Source organism: Trachurus trachurus (genome assembly GCF_905171665.1).
Source record: "Trachurus trachurus genome assembly, chromosome: 15".
Classification (NCBI taxonomy): Eukaryota; Metazoa; Chordata; class Actinopteri; order Carangiformes; family Carangidae; genus Trachurus; species Trachurus trachurus.
Window position 1 is genome coordinate 2,317,713 of NC_139906.1, and position 20,746 is coordinate 2,338,458.

At 42.7% G+C, this 20,746-nt stretch overlaps 2 protein-coding genes across 2 annotated transcripts in view; one reads left to right on the forward strand and one right to left on the reverse strand.

The window, feature by feature from the left end:
* The window catches only part of slc30a6 (solute carrier family 30 member 6), a 71,446-nt gene extending 57,241 nt beyond the window's left edge, over positions 1-14,205 (forward strand). The window contains exons 11-15 of the mRNA XM_083987756.1: positions 1,507-1,626; positions 3,133-3,235; positions 3,329-3,376; positions 3,484-3,552; positions 13,375-14,205. Of these exons, the coding sequence (XP_083843882.1) occupies positions 1,507-1,626; positions 3,133-3,235; positions 3,329-3,376; positions 3,484-3,552; positions 13,375-14,031 (997 nt within the window). The 3' untranslated portion in view covers positions 14,032-14,205. The remainder of the gene's footprint in view (positions 1-1,506; positions 1,627-3,132; positions 3,236-3,328; positions 3,377-3,483; positions 3,553-13,374) is intronic.
* LOC310997934 (uncharacterized protein) overlaps positions 1-20,746 on the reverse strand; it is a 266,892-nt gene that overhangs the window by 173,050 nt on the left and 73,096 nt on the right. The window lies entirely within an intron of this gene.

Sequence of the window (20,746 nt, forward strand, 5' to 3'; positions counted from 1 at the left end):
GGAAGAGAGGATTGTGGGAAATATCTGTTTTAACAGGAGGCAGAAAATCTGTAAATATCAGCTTTACTGATGTGGATGTTCAAGAAAATCATAAGAGGATGGAAGAAAAGAAAACATTAAATAATATTTAACACAAAATAAAATAAAAAATCCTTCAGAACCTGTTCTGATTGATCGGCTTGCATCGATTTAGAGCCGCTAATCATTGTTTTGATTGATTCTGTTACTTTTTTTTAATCAATTATTGATGTGTTTTTGCCGTCAGTTTACCAAAGCTCATCATTTCAACCCTAATGTCAACCAAACAATTAAAATATTTAGTATAATCTATAGTATCTATCTATAGTAATGTCTATTGATTGATTATAATTTATTGACGGACTGATTATTTTAGCTGACTTATTATTGGTCATTTATTCGAAAGTCTAATTTACATTTTTTTGTCATTTCAATTTTAATTGAACTTTTAAGAAACATATAAATAAGTACAGTCTTAATGATCCACGTGTTGGTTTAGTTTTTGGTGTAGAAATCCTCTGAATTGTCATATTAAGATTGAGATTATAAAATCAAAACAAATACAGTATATCACCTATAAGAAGTATATATACGTTTTTTTTTACCCACGATGCCTCTTGGCGATAACAACGTCCTGGTGGAGCGGAAACCTCGGACCAGTAAAAACATCCCTGATCCCATCAGCTCCAGTCCAGGCCCCTAAAGTCCATTAGAGGCAGTGATCGGGTTAAAGAGCTAAATCCCAAAGACAAACAAACACACGATTCATCCTGAGCCCAGTTCAGATCGGATGCAGATCTCTGACACCGACCTCTGACCTCTGACCCACGTCGCGTTTCTATTGGAGCAGATATTTAAACACATTGGGCTCATGTGGAATAAAGTTACATTTGAATGAAGCAGCAGATTTATCCCTTTATAATTATTGGCTTCTTCTGTTCTGACCTTTTATTAATTGACAATAGTTGTTTTGGTACAGTAACCCTTTAATTTACAGGCCGCTAATTACGTGATAATGTCAAGAAATAGCCAAGAAATAACAATTAATTTCGTAGTAATGTCAAGAAATAGCCTTGAAATAACGGTCAATTTCATAGTATAATGTCATGATTTTCATAAAGGCAAAAGATTACACCTGCTTTTCTTGCTTTGAATTTTTTGGGAAAGGCCCGAAGTCCTTGTAATTGACCGATATTACTGGGCTATTTCTATTTTATCATTATGACGCATTTAATTGTTATTTCTTGGCTATTAGCACGTATTTAATGGCTTGTAAACTAAAGGGCGTCGTTTTTTATGTTTTGGTTTGTGATTAATAAATGATCATCAGCCATTTTCCTTGAATGTCTTTATTTCTTTGGTTAAAACATGTTGCACAAGTTGAATTTAAAACAACTTTGTGTTTTCTTTTCTTCTTCTTTTTTTTTCAAAAAGTCTCTATTTTTGAATTAACTCTGAAATGTTGTTCTTGGTGTGTTTTGTGTGCAGTCTGTGTGGGATCGTCCCGGGCCTCAGCGCCGTGCTGCTGCCTCGTATGAACCCGTTCGTCCTGATCAACATGGCCGGAGCTCTGTCCCTCTGCATCACCTACATGCTCATAGAGATCAAGTAAGATTCATTCACGTCCCTGCAGCTCAATCAAGCTCAGTCCCACAATGCACCAGCCCGGTGATGTCACAGCGTTTCCATCCCAGCTGGAATTTTTAACCGTCCTGATCTTTATCTGCGGGAAAAAATAAAAAAATAGACGAGCAGAGACAGTGAATCAGAGAGATCGAAGACTACGATAAAAACAGAGTGGAGGATTTAAATCCTGGAAAACGATGACAACGACACGCGGTCACATGATGACATCACACTGTCATTACATCACAGTTTCCTCCAGTCAAACCTCAAGTGTTTCACTTCTTCTGCTCTTTGGATCACATCACATGTCATTCGTTAGCTTCAATCTGTAGCTTAAAGGAGAAGACACATTCAGACATCACAGCTCTGTTCACAACGGCTGGTTTCAGTGCCTGTCCCTTTAAATGCAAATGAGCCACCTCTCACTAGGCCACGCCCCCTCTACAGGTTATTATAATTATTATAATAATAATAATAACCTGTAGAGGGGGTATTCCTGCAGAGTGAAGGAAGCATCTGCACTTCCTGTTTCCTGCGTTAGGTTCCTTGTTTTAGCCATTTTTGTCACTGAAGAACTTTCAAATGTGCTGGCTTTATATCAGTGGTTCTCAAAGTGAGGGTCCTTAAAGGGATAGTTCACCCAAAATTGAAATTTCACTCATTATCTCCTCCCCCTCATGTGGACTAAGGGCTGGGAGAAGTTACAGAGTCCTCCGTGGCTTCTCTGAGTTACAGCGGGGCTCCGTGCAGCACTGCAATGTCCATATGACGGTTGAGAACGGAGCTCACTTTTCTTCGTAACAAAAAGACACACCAAAAAACATCCAAATACCTCCATAGTGCTCGTCTGTAATGTCCCTCTTGTATTGAAGCCCCAACATGAGAAATTGTTCCGAAAAAAATTAAATAAGTCTATGTTTTAAGCTGACGCCGGCGCAAATCGCGCAAGATTTGGACGGAAGAAGAATTTTTACCGCTTTTCTAGACATGTTTAAACATTTCTGGAGAAATTGTACCACTTTTTTCCCCAACAAAAAAAAAAAATGTCTTTTAATAAAAAGCACGGCCTTCATTAGTGGATCAATGGTACCAAAATGACCCAATACTCAAAATGTCTTATGTATTTATTTTTATGGAACCAATCCAGTCCATTTCTTTTAGTACAGTGACAGCCAAAATACTAAACAAATCCTAAAAAAAGCCATTAAAAACTTAGAATTGATTGGTTCCATAAAAATACAGTACATAAGAAACGTTCATTATTTGGTCATTTTGGTTCCAGTGATCCACTAATGAAGGTCGTGCTTCGACAATTTTTGTTGCCGTGCTTCGTGTCTATATAAAGCCAGCACATTGGAAAGTTCTTCATGCATCCTGATCCGCATGTGCAGGGAATTATGGAAAATTTAAAAACTGTTTTCCACCACTGTATTTATCTTCTTCCCCGTGTGTTTGTGTGTGTGTGTGTGTGTGTGTGTGTGTGTTCAGTAACTACAACGCGGTGGACACAGCGTCGGCCGTGGCCATCGCCCTCATGACCTTCGGCACCATGTATCCCATGAGCGTCTACAGCGGGAAGGTTCTGCTGCAGGTGAGAACCACCCTGTTGTTGTTGTTGTTGTTGTTGTTGTTGTTGTAACTAACCAGTAAGCAGAAAGTGTAACCATTGGTTTCCTGTCCTCAGACCACGCCCTCTCACGTCATCGGTCAGCTGGACAAGCTGCTGAGAGAGGTGAGTACTAACACCTGTGATGTCATAATACAGTATAAACTCTACACAGTAATATAAAGCTTCTGATTGGTTGATTGTTGCTGTGTTGTGTTGTTGTGTCCAATCAGGTGTCGACCCTGGACGGCGTGCTGGAGGTCCGTAACGAACACTTCTGGACCGTCGGCTTCGGCTCTCTGGTGCGTTCAAAGACCCCGTTCAACATACAGTAAAAACAGTTGAATGTGTGCGTGAGTGTGGAGGCGTTTATCTGCTGCTGATAGGGCTGAGTAGCAATCACCGATACCGATACCTTCACTTCCTGAACGATACTTTTTTCAATACCAATTTTATAATATCAGTTCTAAAAGAATGAAAATTACATTACACATCACGGTACAAATCTTGAGTTGTATTTTTCTGTTCCAACCAGCAGGTAGATCACCCTGGCATGTGTCACAACTACATTACAGTCACTTTATTTAGATGGATTTTGCAACCTGAAAATTTTATTTAAAGCCCCAGTGTGTAACTTATTTGGCTTTTTATTATCAAAAATCAAACATGTCTTTCATAAATAATAGGGGTGTCACGATTCTCCAAATCCTCGATTCGATTTGATTTTCGATTTTAGGGTCACGATTCGATTCGATTCTCGATTTTTTTTTCTTTTTCTTACAGCACAGATGTCTATGCTATTTTCAGACTAGTCTAGTCTACGATCATTGGTTTTATTCATCAAATTTTGTACAGTAAATCTTATTTCAAAAGATGGGCTACATATAAGTGATGCAATTTCCATAATGTATCACATTAGGCACTAATGGTCACATTTAAATAATTTCTTTACAATATAAAGGTAACATGCCCCCAAAAATCATGATCCAGGGACCAAAATTGCCCCCCAAGGTTTTGAAACAAATATATTTATATCTGTACATTATCATAATTTTATTTTTTATTAATTTACCGTCGTGTCTCATTATTCTGATGTCGGCTTAATGTAATGTAAACGAGATTGCGCTGATACGGAGAGTCATGTGACAGCGGGGCAGAGCTGCAGCTGCTGTGCTGCCATGGACCTGATCAGGTCCTGATCAGACTGGTGGTGGACCACAGTGCATCAGTCCTGGGTCCTCCACCGTCACCAGATCCCCAGAAAGCCCCCGCAAATAATACATCGACAAAAAGTGGCAAGTTGCACCTTTTCGTCGGCTTATTATTTGCGGGTTGTTTTGTTTTTTTAATCTTATAACGTCTCTGCAACATGCGGCTCTCAGTGCTTGTCGGTGCTGTGTAGTTAGAGCTGCGTCTCCCTCCTGTTCCCCAGGTAGAAGGATCGTCGATCCTCTCTTTGACTTCGATGCTCGAGATCGTGACGTAATTTCGATCGATTTCGATAAAAAATCGAAATCGTGACACCCTTAATAAATCCGTATTTCACTGAAGGTGAATCACACCTGCATACAAATGAAAGCTTTCTGGTACCTTAGAATCAGTTGTTACAAGTCGTTGTTACAAATACATAAGTGGGCGACGCACCGAACCGAGGCGGCCATGTTGCATCGTGACCGTAGGTAACCATGGAAACGGCCTGTTAAAACTGTCACCACTGTGTAGTGTGAGGAAGGACGGAGGCACTGGTGTTGCATTCAGGTGCAGTCAGGCAGACGGCCGTCGGCAAAACCAACCGGATGTCATTTTACTCCACCAGAGAAAGACGGTAAAACAATACCACATCACCATGACAACATATTGTCACATTGCCTGTATTGTTTTGCCTCGTGCTGGTGGACCACTTGTTTACATAGACGCTTGTTTATCCTGTTACATGCAGCGTCTGTTGTCTGTCTGACATCTGCCCCATTTCACCTGAATGCAACATCAAGAATACGTTCAGATATGCAACCGCACCACTAGATGGGGGGAATTCCTACGTATTATACCTTTAAAAAAAAGAAAAACAGACGCCCCGGACAGGACGTAAAAAGTGTACATTCTTGATCACGTGATGAACCTCTGGTACCGAAACCTGGCACCGAAAGACGAGGCAGGTTTTGATACTCTGTACTACCGAAGCATTTCGATCGGTGCCACAAAAGAACCGAAGTTTGGTACCCAGCCCTAGTCTGGTGACGGAGGAGAGAAGCATCACAACAAAACAAAACAAAACAAAACCTATATTTGTTTGTTTTGTTTTGTTTTGTTTGTCTCTGTTTGTTTTACTCCTCCTCCTCCTCGATCATCCCTCTCTCTCTCTCTCTCTCTCTCTCTCTCCGTCTCTGTCGGTCGTTCTTCATGTTGATGATCTGCAGACATTAGTTCACTCAGACGAGAAGAAGGAACAAGTTGTTCATGCGGAGAAACGCTCTCTCTCTCCCTCCACCCCCCCCCCCACCCCCGCCTTCTTTTTCTCTCTCTCTCTCACTCCATCCTTCTCTTTCTTTCTCTCTTCATCCTTCTCTCTCTCTCTAGTTTTTGGAGGGAATCTCTTGTGTTAAATTGTTGTCGTCGTCTGTGTGTCTCATGTTGTCGGCGGCGCGACTGCAAACAAACAAGCGCAGCAGCTGGCTCTCAGGGCGGCTGAGGTTCACACACACACACACACACACACACAGACAGACACACACACACACACACACACACACACACACACACACACAGACAGACCAAGTGGCAACCCTCCGTGACGTCACCCATTGGTTTGTGAAGGGCCGTTTGTGAAGCCCGGAGATTGGCTTTCAGGGCGCCGCCATGTTTGATTTTTGGAGCCAGAAGAAACCATATTTGGACGAGGGGGCGGGGCTAAGGAGGTCGAGGGGCGGGTCGGACCCGTGTCTGCGAGGCTGCTAGTTTACCCAGCAACACCGGCTAACTGCCGAGCGGCTACGCTGCTAACACCGTTAGCATCTACAACTCGAGGTAAACTTTATATTTAACGGTGAAAGTAATCTCAGATGTTTATTAAATACATGTCCATGTTTGAACTAGCCTACATAGATCCCATGAGGAGTAATGTGTCACGTTATTGTAGCCGATGTTAGCATTAATAAGCTAATGTAAAGCTGTGAAACGTATTTTGATATTGTTTTAAATTGTTTTACAGAACCCAGAGACTAGTTTTTGTCTCAAACTGTGAAGCTGCAACACATTAAACTGTCATGGACTGAGACTGGTGGGTTACGGCTCCTGGACTTGATGTTACCTCACCTGCATCACCGATGATCGGCTGCTGGAGCTCTGACCTGTCGACCACGTTACAGCATTCACCCAGCTATTAGCTATTATTTTACATTCCTATTATATATATGCACATATTTTTTGCAGGTTACCAACATGTAGATGTACTGGAAATTCAGCTAATACAATACAAGCTTGTCTTTTGACAGTATGGCTCACCTTTACATCATCCACAGCTTATAAAACGTTTTCAGTGCTGTGAAATGCTGAAATTACTAGCGCAGTTTAAACATGAAATTAATTTATTTACTAAGATTTGCTTTACTGATTTTTAATGGGCCAGATCTTTACAGTAACATTAACACCACGACACACTGCTGTAATCAACAACAAATTAAGGAAAAAACTTTCCAGGACTATTTCTATGTATGCTTTCACTACACACAAGAAAAATGTTTAATCTTGTTACCCTCCTTGAAATAATAAAGCATCTAGAGATGAATATCAGAGCTTGTGCTTTCCTGATGTTTCTTGTCAACTAATCTATGATTACATTGACCATGAGGTTATGGTACATATGTAAAAGAAATACAACAATTTAATCACAGTAACTTTATTTATTATTACATTTTCAATGATAACAATCATCGACTGAATAAAGCATTTGTATTAACTGGACTATGAAAATAGCTGCTTCAATATCTTCACTGTCAATTTTAAGTTAGTCACCCTAAAAAGTGTGAGGTCAAATGTGGACATGGAATAATAAACTAACAGTTGGTCTGTTCTTCATTAGAGGTTTTCTGGTTTCATCTTCATCACAGCTCCACAACTTCACATGATGTCCTCCTCCTGTTGGCACCGGTCACTCAGCTCTCACAGTGGCTCCTTAGAATCACAGTAAAACACAAGAACTTAAATTAAAACATGGCAGGTGCATGACTGTCTGCTTCAATTAAAGACATTTGTGTGTGAATGTACAGCAGTAAATGACAAACCCCCACCTCTATATGTTGTATTTATCAGTACAGTATGACACCAGCAAGATAGCAAGTTGATGGATAAACCTGGGGGCTTTGCAGCTTGTAGACCGATGCTACCGATCACTGTTCTGCCAACATGACGCCGTGGTCGTTAAATATTAAACCGTATTTATCCCGGTCCGGTAAAAGTCGGAGACGAGCTTCGGTTAGCATGGCTAACACGGAGCTAACGCGGAGCTAACACGGAGCTAACGTTAGCCGTGTGACTCGATTATTCACATTAACTATACATTAACTTGTCTTGGACAGTGACAGTCTCATGTTCTCCGGTCAGAACACACAGGAGAACACACGGGAAAGTAATCGGTGGTCTTCTGGAATATACAACAAATTAAATATAATTTTTATGCGTTCAGAAAAAGAAAAAAATACTCACCGAACCGTGATATCAGCTCCCTCCGGGTCTGTTAGCACCGTCGGACGAGGTGAAACGAAAACTGGGTGAAATTAATTAACTGCCAGCACTGCACCTGTGCTATCTATCATCCACACATATCGACAAAATATCAGAAATTAAATTAAAACTGACTGAACACAATACGCAAACGACGGGAGGTCCCCTCCGGTGTTAATCCTCGGTGTCTGATCCACTGTGTCTGACCTGCGACGTCTCAGTCATCAGGCTGTCAATCATATTCCGTGCTGGAAGGTGATTGGTCAGTTATACCAACCAGGAAGGACTAATATCTAAATAATTATAGATTTTTTTTCAGAAGGACCACCAGGTCATATTTAAGGATGATAAACTTTAGCTGTTTAGACCGTTATCAGTTGAGAAAAAAAATTATTGAGCGAGTATTTCATGATTGAAAATGAATGGGAGTGGATTGGAACCAGGGCTTTCTGCAGCCACCCCCTGCAGGATGCGGCTGGGATTGCACGTAAAGTCACTTCCGCATAGGCTTCACTTTTCAGACCGGAAGTCTACGTCCATTTTTTTTTACAGTCTATGAGACAGACACACACACACACACACACACACACACAGACACACACACAGACAGACACACACACACACGCACACAGACAGACACACACACACACACACACACACACACACACACACACACACAGACACAGACAGACACACACTCAGACAGGATGGAAAACAAATGATTAAAGGTTCAATCTAGGAAAGAAAATCCCAATACATGAAACACTTCCTGTGTCATGAGATGATTATGTGGATTGTGTGTGTCCATCCTGTTCCCCACACACACACACACACACACACACACACACACACACACACACACACACACACACACACACACACACACACACACAGACACACACACACACACACACACACACTTACATCACTAATTAACTCTGGTGTCGGAGCTTCTTTCATAATCGATGAGCAGCAGATTAACAGTAAATGATCGTTGATCATCAGTTCACACAGATTCACCACAGACTCTGAGCTCGTCTGAGCGCGTTTAAACGCAACACACACACACACACACACACACACACACACACACACTGATCAGAGCTTGGTTGGGATCAATAGTGGGATTGTTTTATTGTTATTGATCATCACAGTCAATAAAAACACACACAAATGATCCAAAAATAGGTCAAATCTAATAAAATAAAGATCCTTTACCTGTTGGTGAGACGGAGAGCAGTGATTGGTCAGAGGATGTGAGTGAGGAGTTGGGGTCTGATTCCTGTTAGAGCCATCCCATAATGATGTAGCAGTGATTTTATTTCATCTTGTGAATTTAAACATTGACACTGTAGTGTTTCTTTCTGTCGGGATTAGATCTTTAAATTCTTCATGTTGCTGCAGAATCGTCGTCTGCTCCTCGTTAGTGAAACACTCGTCGTGTCCACGGCTGTGATTGGTCAGATGCTTCTCAAACTCCGCCCCTTTCATGTGAACGCGCTCTGGGAAACCCTGGGTGGACTTACCCAGTTGATAACCACCATCGTGTGACTGCGATTGTTCAGTTAAAGGGATAGTTCACCCAAAATTGAAATTTCACTCATTATCTACTCACCCTCATGTCGACTAAGAGCTGGGAGAAGTTTCAGAGTCCTCCGTGGCTTCTCTTTAATTTTTTTCGGGACAATTTCGCATTTCGGGGCTTCGACATTACATACGAGCAGCACGGAGGTGTTTGGATGTTTTTTGGTGTGTCTTTTTGTTACGAAGACAGTTGGTATCCATTGGCAACCGTTATATGGACATGCACTGCTACGCCGAGACCCCCTGTAACTCAGAGAAGCCACAGAGGAGAAATTTCAATTTTGGGTGAACTATCCCTTTAAAGCTCCAGACCACCGTCCCGAAATCGTCCCCAAATAACTGTTGGTCCCGATTCTTTACTTTGTTTTTGTCATCTATGGTTATTTCCATAAAAGTCTGACTCAGAGGATTAGAAAATGATATTATTTATTGTATTTCATACTATTTATTTTGAACAGCAACAAGAAAAAAACTCAAAAACAAACAATCAAAAAAAATACTATGGTCAAAACAAACAAGCCATATCCTGTGTGTGTGTGTGTGTGTGTGAGCGTGAGAGCGAGAGAGAAAGAGAGAAAGAAAGAGAGAGCTCATGGGTCCGGCGGCTCCAACACCTGCGGGTCGGACCGGGTCGCCGTTTAATTTTCATCAGAAATGAAGCAGCTTAGAAAGGGTTCAAACAGGCGATCGTGGGCTTTTGTTCAATCCCGTTCAGACCCGACTTCTAACAGAGACCTCTGGGGCTTTTATTTACTGAAACATGGAGCCAGACCCGGTCCAGTCCAACAGACACTCGGTGGTTTAATCAGATCGTTTCCTCCGAGCTGAATCAGGGTTAGGGAGTCTCCTCGTCATTTTACATCGTGTTTTTCTTTTTAAAGGTTGGGTCTGGAGTTTTGTGCCCAAAAATAAGCATTAGACTTGTACAAATGAAATCCGTCTTAATCGTCACCTATTGGCTTCTAGTCCTGTGTGGTGGTGTCTGTGTCTGCAGTTTTGTTCAGGTTTTGTTATGCATGGGGACGTTTCTGGGTGGAGAGCGAGAGAGTCGCAAGAGAGCATAGATATCTATGGCGAGAGAGTCTGTGTTTTCTCTCCAGCCAATGACGGAGCTCAGGTGAAGCTACGTGCAGCAGAGTAGGAGGCTCAGGGCTGTTAGCCGCATTAGCTGTCTCTGATGGTAACGAGCGCTAGCATCTAGCACGTCTCTCTCTCTCTCAGCAGCAGCAGTTGTCATGACAACAAAGAAAAAGAAATACAGTCTGAGTGAAGCACTGGAGCCGCGGACCGATTCCCCACCGTCACCGACAACACTGGTAACAAGTATTAGCAAAGACGGTTTAGTATTGGGGCCGTTGTAGTGAGCTAGCTCGATGCTAACTTCGGATCAAAAACCAATGAGATGGCACCACTGTGGCATCCTGAGAAAACACAACCTTGTGTATCAGCCCTGTTTTCTGCACTGATAAAAAGACGCTGTAGCTCAAGCCAAGTAAACACACGAGCCTCCCACAATGGCGACTGCATTGTTCCAAAGTCTACAACATCATTTGGACAGTCTGCCTTCTCAATAAAAGGGGTTAACCTATGGAACACTTTACCTACTCACCTGAAACTGCACTGATACAAACTCGTTTAATAGAGGATTAAAAACAGGGTTAAAAGCAAAACAACAATGCTCACATGTATAAATATGGACTTTTTCATTGTTACTATTTTTACTGTTAGGATCATGATTTCTGTTTGCTCAGTCTCCTCTCGTTGATCTTGTGCTCTGTATTTTTTAGTATGTTACTGTCATGATGTAGTGTCATGCACTTGGTTTTATCTCATACTGTTGATAAATATGTTCTGTATTTTTAGATTAGCCGCCTATGGACTGGTGTTGAAAATTAGCACGTGTGCTAAACACACCCAAGCAAAACATCTGTTCTGTCCACTGGAAAAGTCTCAATGTATTTGTGATGTCCATATCAAATAAATAAACATAACATAACTAGCGCTAGCGGTTAGCATCCGCCGCTAACACCCGTTTCTTAGTTCACCACAACGGCATAAAAACAATATACAGGGAGGCTCCCGGTGTTGGTGACGGTCGGCTAATCGGCCCACGGCTCCAGAGCTTCACTCGGACTGTATTTCCTTTCCTTTGTTGTCATGACAACTGCTGCTGTCTGGAGCAGGAGGCTACACAGCTTAGCCCGAGAGGAGGAGGAGCTGAGTTTCAATGTTTTCTTTACAAACTGCAACAAACAAAACTCCAGACTCTACCTTTAAAGACTGCAGCAGGTTTCTGAAGCGCTGAGCTGCCGTGGTGACTCTCATCCTGCTCCTTATCGTCCTGATGCATACAGTATTTGTTCAGTCTCCAGAACGACGGGACGGCGTTCGTCTTGATCCCGGTCTTTTATAGTTGTGTTTATTTACGTTGTCGATGTTGTTGTTGTTGTTGTTGTTGTTTATGTTGTTGTTGTTGTCACTGATGCTGCAGCTGTTACACAACTGTTGGTTGTTGTCCCACCGCTAACAGAGCAGCTGTCCAAACTGATTTGACCCTCTGACTGCACTTCTGCCCTACGGGGGGGGGGGGGGGGGGGGGGGGCTCAGTGTGTGTGTGTGTGTGTGTGTGTGTGTGTGTGTGTGTGTGTGTGTGTGTGTGTGTGTGTGTGTGTGTTCTAGTGTGTGTACAGTGTGTCCTCTGAGGACTGAACGTCCCCATGAGGGCGGTAAAATTAGGAAACCAGGACACAGTGAAGTTAGTGTTTCAGGTCAGACGGAGACAGAGAGGCTGAATACGTCACCGTCATCTTCATTTGATCATTTACACACTGAGCTGTAAATCTTCCCCCAAACCAGATTAGAATGTCTAATGCTTCTTATGTTAAAGGGATAGTTCAACATTTTAGCAAATTGGCCCATTGCCATAATCCCTATAGTCATAGCAGTAGGTTCGTTACCTTTAATTGTCGGTGCAAGCTGTTTTTAGAACGGCGGAGCAGAGCCGTGAGCTGCTCAGAGCTACGCTATGGAGGCTCATTATGGGATTTCTTGGTTTCCCTCATCAAACTCATAAAATACACAATCCAACAACTCCACAACGCTCTGGTGGACAAGTTGTGAGCTGCACATTCACCACGCTATGAGATAATAACACAACGTTACCACACAGAGTTGTTTTAGAGGGAAATTCATGCAAAACCGCTGATGCACGTTGCCTTCAGGGACAGTTTTTCATCAACAGTCTCTGCATTTGCCTCTAAAACAACTCTGTCTGGTCCCTTTCCACTTAAACTAAGACTCATCACCTAAAACCTCAACCTCACCTCATCAACCCCTGCTAACATTTCCATATTCCGCACATTCTGTGACAAACTGTAAACTGTTTTCTTGTCTGTAACAACATCTATTGCACGTCTGTCCGTCCTGGGTGAGGGATCCCTCCTCTGTTGCTCACCCTGAGGTTTCTCCTGTTTTTCCCTGTTAAAAGGGTTTTCCATGGAGTTTTTCCTCAGTCGATGTGAGGGTCTAAGGACAGAGGATGTTGCTACGATGCCATGTAAAGCCTTTTGAGACAAACTGTTTGTAAAAACGGGCTATACAAATAAAATTGCCTTGCCTTGCCTTGCCTAAAAATTAACTTGATTTTAGATCATTTTCTCTTGTTTCAAACACATTTCACTTGAAATAAGTAGAAAAATCTGCCAGTGAAAGCAAGTTTTTGTGCTTGTAATAAGGAAGAAAGTGCAGTGTTATCTCCAGATTTGTCAAGTTTATTTATCTCGTCTGATGTTTTTACCCCCTCCCCTCTCTCTCTGTTTCAGGCCGGCTCGGCCCACGTCCGTATCCGCCGTGACGCCAACGAGCAGCTGGTTCTGGCTCACGTCACCAACCGGCTGCTGCCGCTCGTCTCCACGCTGACGGTGCAGATCTTCAAGGACGACTGGACGCGGCCGCTCCTCACGGGGACGGGGGGGACGCTCTCCTCCTCCTCCTCGCCGTCCGCCGCCGCCGCCGCCCATCTGGGCCACGCCGCCGAAGGCTACGCGGCCCACCACCTCTCCTCCTCCGCCGCCGCTGCTGCTGCTTCTTTCCCTCCTCTGCTGATGTCGGGAGGAGAGTTCGACCCTCTGACCTCGACGCCGTCCAAACCCAGCGGCGGTCCGCCCCCGGAGTTCTCCTTCGACACGCCGGGGAGGAACGTGGCGCCGGTGATGCTCCCCGCGCCGGGTCACCACCACGCCCACCGGCCGTACGGCGGCAGCAACTTAGGACTCGCCTACGGAGCGTCGCCCTATGCTGGGATGTTGAACCAGGGCTTGGCGCGGCCCGGTGGCCTGGGGGCGGGGTTTGGGATGGGAGTGGGCGGAGCCAACATGCACGGTTACAGGACTGCGTTGGGAAGCTCGACGACGGCGCCGATGATGCCGTTCGGTGCCGCCAACCCTCTGTCGTCACAGTACCGACCGTACCGACCCTGAACGCAGCAGCAGCAGCTGGATGAGTCAGTCTGGATACGTGAACTCTGATTGGACGCTGCAGCAGCCCCGATGACCTCGTCGTGATGTCAGAGGAGGAAGTTGATTCTGTTGTGTGACTGTAGAAACTGAGACGCACTGCAAAAACTCAAAATCTTACCAAGAATATTTGTCTTAGTTCTAGTCAAAACAAATCAAATTCTACTTAAAATAAGACTCATCACATTAAAAAGCAGCTTGTTTTTAGACACTTTTAACTTCTTTCAAGCAGATTTCCCACTAGAAAAATCTGATAGTGGAACAAGTTTTTCTTTCATATTACAAGCACCAAAAACTGGCAGATTTTTCTACTTATTTCAATCGAAAATTAGTTTGAAACAAGTGAAAATGATCTAAAAACAAGTTAATTTTTAGGTGATGAGTCTTATTTTAAGTGAAAAGAGTTTAGTTTTGACTAGAAATGAGACATTTTGACAAGAAATAAGACAAATATTCTTGGAAAGATTTTGAGTTTTTTTGCAGTGTGATGTCGTCGTTTTAGCGGCCGGGACCAACGGGAGTGGTGCATGATGGGAAACTGAGGCTGTAACATGCACATGTGTTCAGACTTTTATTTTGAAGGGTTAACAGGTGTCGGGTGACGTTTCACATTCCTGGAGAGAGACGATAAAAAGATCCAGTTTCACTTTTTAAAGGAGGAAAAGACAAAAGAGTTTCAACTTAAAACAACTCGAGTCCTTTAATTTGAAAATTAAAATCTTCTTCCTGGTTTTAAATCTCTCATATTTGTGATTTAAATTAAATTTTCAACATCAACATTCTGTATTTTTATCTTTATTTACACATTTAATACCTGAATACTTTTGATTTCTTATCATTTTCAGTCTGTTTTTTTTAGATAATGAATCATTTGTGTCAGAATTATTCCCTAAACTTTAAGTTGACGTCTTATTTTGAAAAGACTGGCGCTCTTCGACTCTCTTCCTCTTTTCTGTTCCTTTGTTTTCTGCTTTTATGTTAAACATAAACATGAAGATGTGGTTTGTTGGACGACATCGTGTGACAGCAGCAGAGACAGGAACAGTTCTTATTTATGTTCTAAAAGCGTCTGAACCACAACGAGCTGAAACTCAGACGTGACGATTAAAGACGCTGCTGAAGGTTCCTCTGAAGCTTCACAAACACAACACTGAGTTGGTTTCATTATTTGTTGTGTTTTGTTTATTCATGTGACTCCAGAACCAGAATCAGAACCAGAACCAGGACCTGAAGACCAGCGGAGGTTTTAAGTTGCTGCACAAAAACACCTGACGTTCAGTCCATGGCAGCAAGCAAAGAGAAAACCTGAAGGTCCAACTGCTTTTATTTTGGGGAACTTCTTCTTCACATTCACATTTCTTTCGCATGAGTTAGTAGAAAACACTGGGTCTTTCTCCTCCTGTGACGTTGTCCTCAGATCTTTAGGTCTACAGGTTTCTATGGCCCAGTTCCAATCCGCCTCCTAAAGACTCGAGCCCTGAACCCTCACTGACTTAATTGACGTCAGCTGTAAGTGACTGAGTGTGAGAGTGTGTGAGGGTCCAGATGCTGTAAACAGGAATGGAACAGCACTTACACTGTATGTCTCCAGGTCCTCAGGTCTCTAGGTCCTCTAATCATTAGGTCAGGTCTTCAATTTCAATTCATTTTATTTGATAAAGAGGGACAATGTACAGTACATTGATAAATATTTTAAAGATAAAATGTAAATGTACTCGATTCTAGCTAAAAGGCTAATTTCCATTGACAGTCCCCCTATAGTACTGAAATAAGTCACTAGGTCCTGTAGGTCTCCAGGTCTTCAGGTCTACAGTTATTCTCAGGTCTTCTAATCATTAATGCTGCGTTCACATGGAGTCCGGTAAACGGCAGACGGTAAACGGCAAATGCCGCTGGACAGAACGGTAAAAACAAACAAACAAACTGTCGGACGGCAAGGCACCATGTTGCCATGCACAGTATTTTTTGCCATGCTTCCCCAAGTTTTACCGTCGCTCTCTCGTTCACTAACATGGAGTCCGGCATGCCGTCTGCGTTCATAACAACTCGGAGGTCGGAATTCGCAACTCGAAAATTTCCGACTTCCGACATCATTGCGTTCACGCTGCAGGAACTCGGGAGAAAAAAAACATGGATACCTGAAGGAAGTTTGGCGTATTATTGTGGCTCATAGCTGAATACGAGAAATAAATGCAGCAGTAAATTATGTTTATTCTGGAGGAGAGGAGACGCTGCAGATGAGTGCACATATAATCTTATAGCCTTGATAACAGTTAAACCTTATTTCCGTTACATACGAGGAACCACAATTTCACACCATACAACAATCACAACTTAATATAAACGTATTTCATATAGGCTACTGAAATAATACACAAAAATATGCATTCAAACCTCAACAAATAACTTAAAATGTCTAAATCCTAACCGTTTAAGACGAGGGCCGCCATGTTTTGATGTTATCGTGACGTCAAGTCAGAAAGTCGGAGCTCTGATATGATACCCGAGTTTCCAACCTGTAATTTCCGAGTTCGACGCCGTTCAATTCATTTTTTACAACTCGGAGCTCGTTTTTTTCCGACTTCTGAGTTGTCTTGAACACAGCATAAGTCTCGGTCTTCAGGTCTATACAAGTCTCTATAGGACCTATAGACCTGAAGACCTAGAGTCTAGGTCTTCAGGTCCTCAGATCTCCAGGACTACAGATCTTCAGGTCTTCAGGTCTACAGGTAATCTGATCTCTCTTTCTGCAGCTTCTCTTTCTGTTTCCAACAGCTTCCTGTTTCATGTTTCCTGTTTCCTGTTTCTCAGTCTGATGGAGGTTGAACATCTTCAGTCTCCTTCAGTGGTCTCTCCTGATTGGTCGAATGACTCCACACACACTCTCTCTCAGACCTGTGTAGTTTAATTTCCTCTCTGCAGATTAATCCTCGTCGGTTTTTGTTTCTCCGGCTTTTGCAGATTTTGTCCAAACAATCAAAGAAGAACTTTATTGGTCGGCCGGTGGATTAACGCAGCTTCTCCCTGGGCGTGATGGCGGCTCAGCGGCTCTAAGCCTCTAAAACTCTAAAACGTCCCGTGGCATTTTGAAGTCTGGTGGCGAGTCGACGCGGCGGTCGTATTAGTGTTTGACTTCACATCATGTTGTTACTAAACAAACGGGGCAGAGTCTTTGTTAATCTGAGCTGGAAATCCCCCGAAAATGAACCAGATCATCTGAGCCGCGGCTCCGTTTCTGGGTCAGGGCCTCGGGCGCCGCCGTGACATCACACCTCCACCTGCACTGGTCTGAGGTCAGAGCAGACGGGAGGACGGACGTTTATCTCACGGAGAGCTCACATCTGTTATCTGTTTTTAGGTTTTTAATCATTAGAGAGAAAAAAAAACTAACAAATATTAAATGAAAAGGAGAAAAAAGAAAAATAATCTGATAAAATCTCAATGAACAATGTAAATAATTCAATTTTAAAGGGATAGTTCAAGATTTTGGGAAATTGGTCCATTGCCATAATCCCTATAGTCTTAGCTGTAGGTTCGTGCAAGCTATTCTTAGAATGGCGGAGCAGAGCTGTATTTGATGAGTTTGATGAGGGAAACCAAGAAATCCCATAATGAGCCTCCGTAGCGTAGCTCTGAGCAGCTCACGGCTCTGCTCCGCCGTTCTAAAAATAGCTTGCACCGACAATTAAAGGTAACGAACCTACTGCTATGACTATAGGGATTATGGTGATGGGTTAATTTGCCAAAATGTTGAACTATCCCTTTAAAGCTTCTTTACAGACACGTTTCGCTTCAATTAAAAAACACAATCAGCTCGTTCAACATTCAACTTTTTGGTTTGTGACATTAAAACTAAAAAACTCAGTCAGATATAAAAAAAAGAACATTTTTTTTTAGTTCAGTTAACATTTAAATATAAAAGTTAAAACATTAAATCTCTTGAATGTTTCCTCCTCAGGTTCAGACTGAGAACAGTTCAACACCGACATCGTCTCTGTTTTTATTGAACCTGTAAAAAAAAAAGCAACAATTTTCATGTTTTCACACAAACAAAGAAACAAAACTTAATATTATAATAAACTTCTCAAACCACACGTCCTTTTTACCAAACCCACTGTAAACATGCTGCTCCTCCTCTTCCTCCTCCTCCTTCTCCTCTTCCTCGTCTTCCTCTTTCTCCTTCTCCCCCTCTTCTTCCTCCTTCTCCTCCTCTTCCTCCTTCTCTTCCTCCTCTTTCTCTTTCTCCTCTGACACTTCCTCCTCCACTTTCTCTCCTTCTACCTCCTCTTTTTCCTCCTCCTTCTCCTCCTCTTCCTACTTCTTTTCCTCTTCCTTCTCTTTCTCCTTCTCCTGTGACTCTTCTTCCTCCTTTTCCTCCTCCTCTTCCTCCTCTTTCTCCTCCTCCTTCTCCTCTTCCTCCTTCTTGTCCTCCTCCGCTTCCTCGTCTTCTTCTTCCTCCTCCTCTTTCTTCCTCCTCTTCCTCCTCTTCCTCCTCCTGTGTGTATACGTGTGTCTTTATCTCTGTGTTGTATCTTTGTGTTGTGTGTGTATAGTATACATGTGTCTGTGTGTGTCTGTGTGTGTGTGTGTGTGTGTGTGTGTGTGTGTGTGTGTGTGTGTGTGTGTGTGTGTTGTGTAACGTTGGCAGTGAACACTGTGTTCAGACAGGATCACTGCATCTGTTTACAGAGACCTGCAGATTAGGTCAGACCTCACACTTCAAATAGAGACTAATCCAACACACACACACACACACTAACACACATATACACACACACACACACATATACACACACACACACAAATACACACACACACACACACACACACACTCTGAGCCCTGCGGGAACATTAAAGTCAGCAACTTAATCCTCAGAGTTCAAATGGAAACACTTTGAATCACAGAGTTGTAATCATTCTGACTGTGTGTGTGTTTATGTCAAACACACACACACACACACTATCTACTGTACATCCTCTACACAACGCACACACACCATTTGTTTCTTCTTTTCACGTGTTCAACCTTTGATTACTGATTAATGCTCCTCAATTACTCCTCACATCGATCTATATCACTCAATCACTCATTGATTTAATCCTCCTGTTGTCCTCCTGGGTCAAGGAAGGAAGGAAGGAAGGAAGGAGGGATGAAGGGAAAGAAGGAAGGAGGGACGAAGGGAAAGAAGGAAGGACAAAGGGAAAGATGGGAGGAGAGAAGGAAGGGAAAAAGGAAGGAAAGATAGAAGTAGGGATAGGGAACAGATTGGGTCAATTGGGTCAAAAAGGAAGGAAGAAGTAAGGACGAAGGGAAGGAAGGAAGGAAGGAAGGAAGGAAGGAAGGAAGGAAGGAAGGAAGGAAGGAAGGAAGGAAGGAAGGAAGGGAAGGAAGGAAAAAGGAAGAAGGAAGGAAAAAAGGAAAGAAAGAAAGATGGAGCAAGGGAACAGATTCGTCCAAGGAAGGAAGAAGAGAGAAGAAAGAGGGAAAGGAGGGGAAAAGGATTGTGGAAAGAAGGAAGGGAAAGATGGATGGAGGGAACAGATTCGTTCAAGGAAGGAAGAAGGGAAAGAATGGAGGAAAGAAGGAAGGAAAGAAAGAAAGATGGAGGGATGGGGAACAGATTGTTTATTGTTTATTAGATGGATCCCCATTAGCTGCTGCCTTGGCGACCACTAATCTTCCTGGGGTCCAGAGGGAACATAAAGTACAGTGTAACATCAATGATATACCCAGACATCAGTACATACAGTCATACATTCCAATCATAACTACACTTCACATATAATAAACATACTTTTAATAAAAACAACAATAACAACAACAATACACATGCACACACACACACACACATCAATTTATACATGCATACTACCACAATATTTCAAAAACATCAAAATTCATACATATCATATATTAATGCCCTACATTTGTAATATCTTTTCTTTCACTACTGTCATAGTAATCCTAATTGTAATACCAATAATGGATTCCCAGTCATATGGTCAGCTGCATTAGGTGAAGCCTTGAGTAGTTTTTTAAAAGTTAATTTGTTTTGTGAGTGAGATACGTATGTGAGGTCAGGTCAATTGGATTAAAAGAGGAAGGAAGAAGAAGTAAAGACGGAGGGAAGGAAGGAAGGAAGGAAGGAAGGAAGGAAGGAAGGAAGGAAGGAAGGAAGGAAGGATGGAGGAATTGGATTGGGTCAATTTGACCCAGAAGGACGACAGGAGGGTTAAAGTGGATCTGGATCTGAATCCTGATCCTGATCTAGTTCCGGTTCTGGTTTTGTACTGGGTCCTGCAGCCTCCTCTCGGCCACCAGGGGGCTCTGAGCTCTGAGCCGTGAGCTGCCGTGCGGTGCGGCGGCGGCGCCGTAGAGTCGGACTTGAACCTGAAGTCTGATGTTGATTCTGTTTGACAAGTCGCTCACACACTCAAAGAGCTGCTCCACATTAACAATGCATGGTGTGTGTGTGTGTGTGTAACAACTGTTCGGCTTATTCAGTATTTGATCCTAGAGTCCATTGTTCATGCTGTAATATCTTTATATTGAACACACATCTGTTTCACAAGAAAATAATGTTTGAAACTGTCAGCCAATCAGAAGAGACTCTGAGCCTCTCTTCTGATTGGCTGACTGTTTTCTAAAGTGATCCAATACAAATAGAGCAGATTTCAG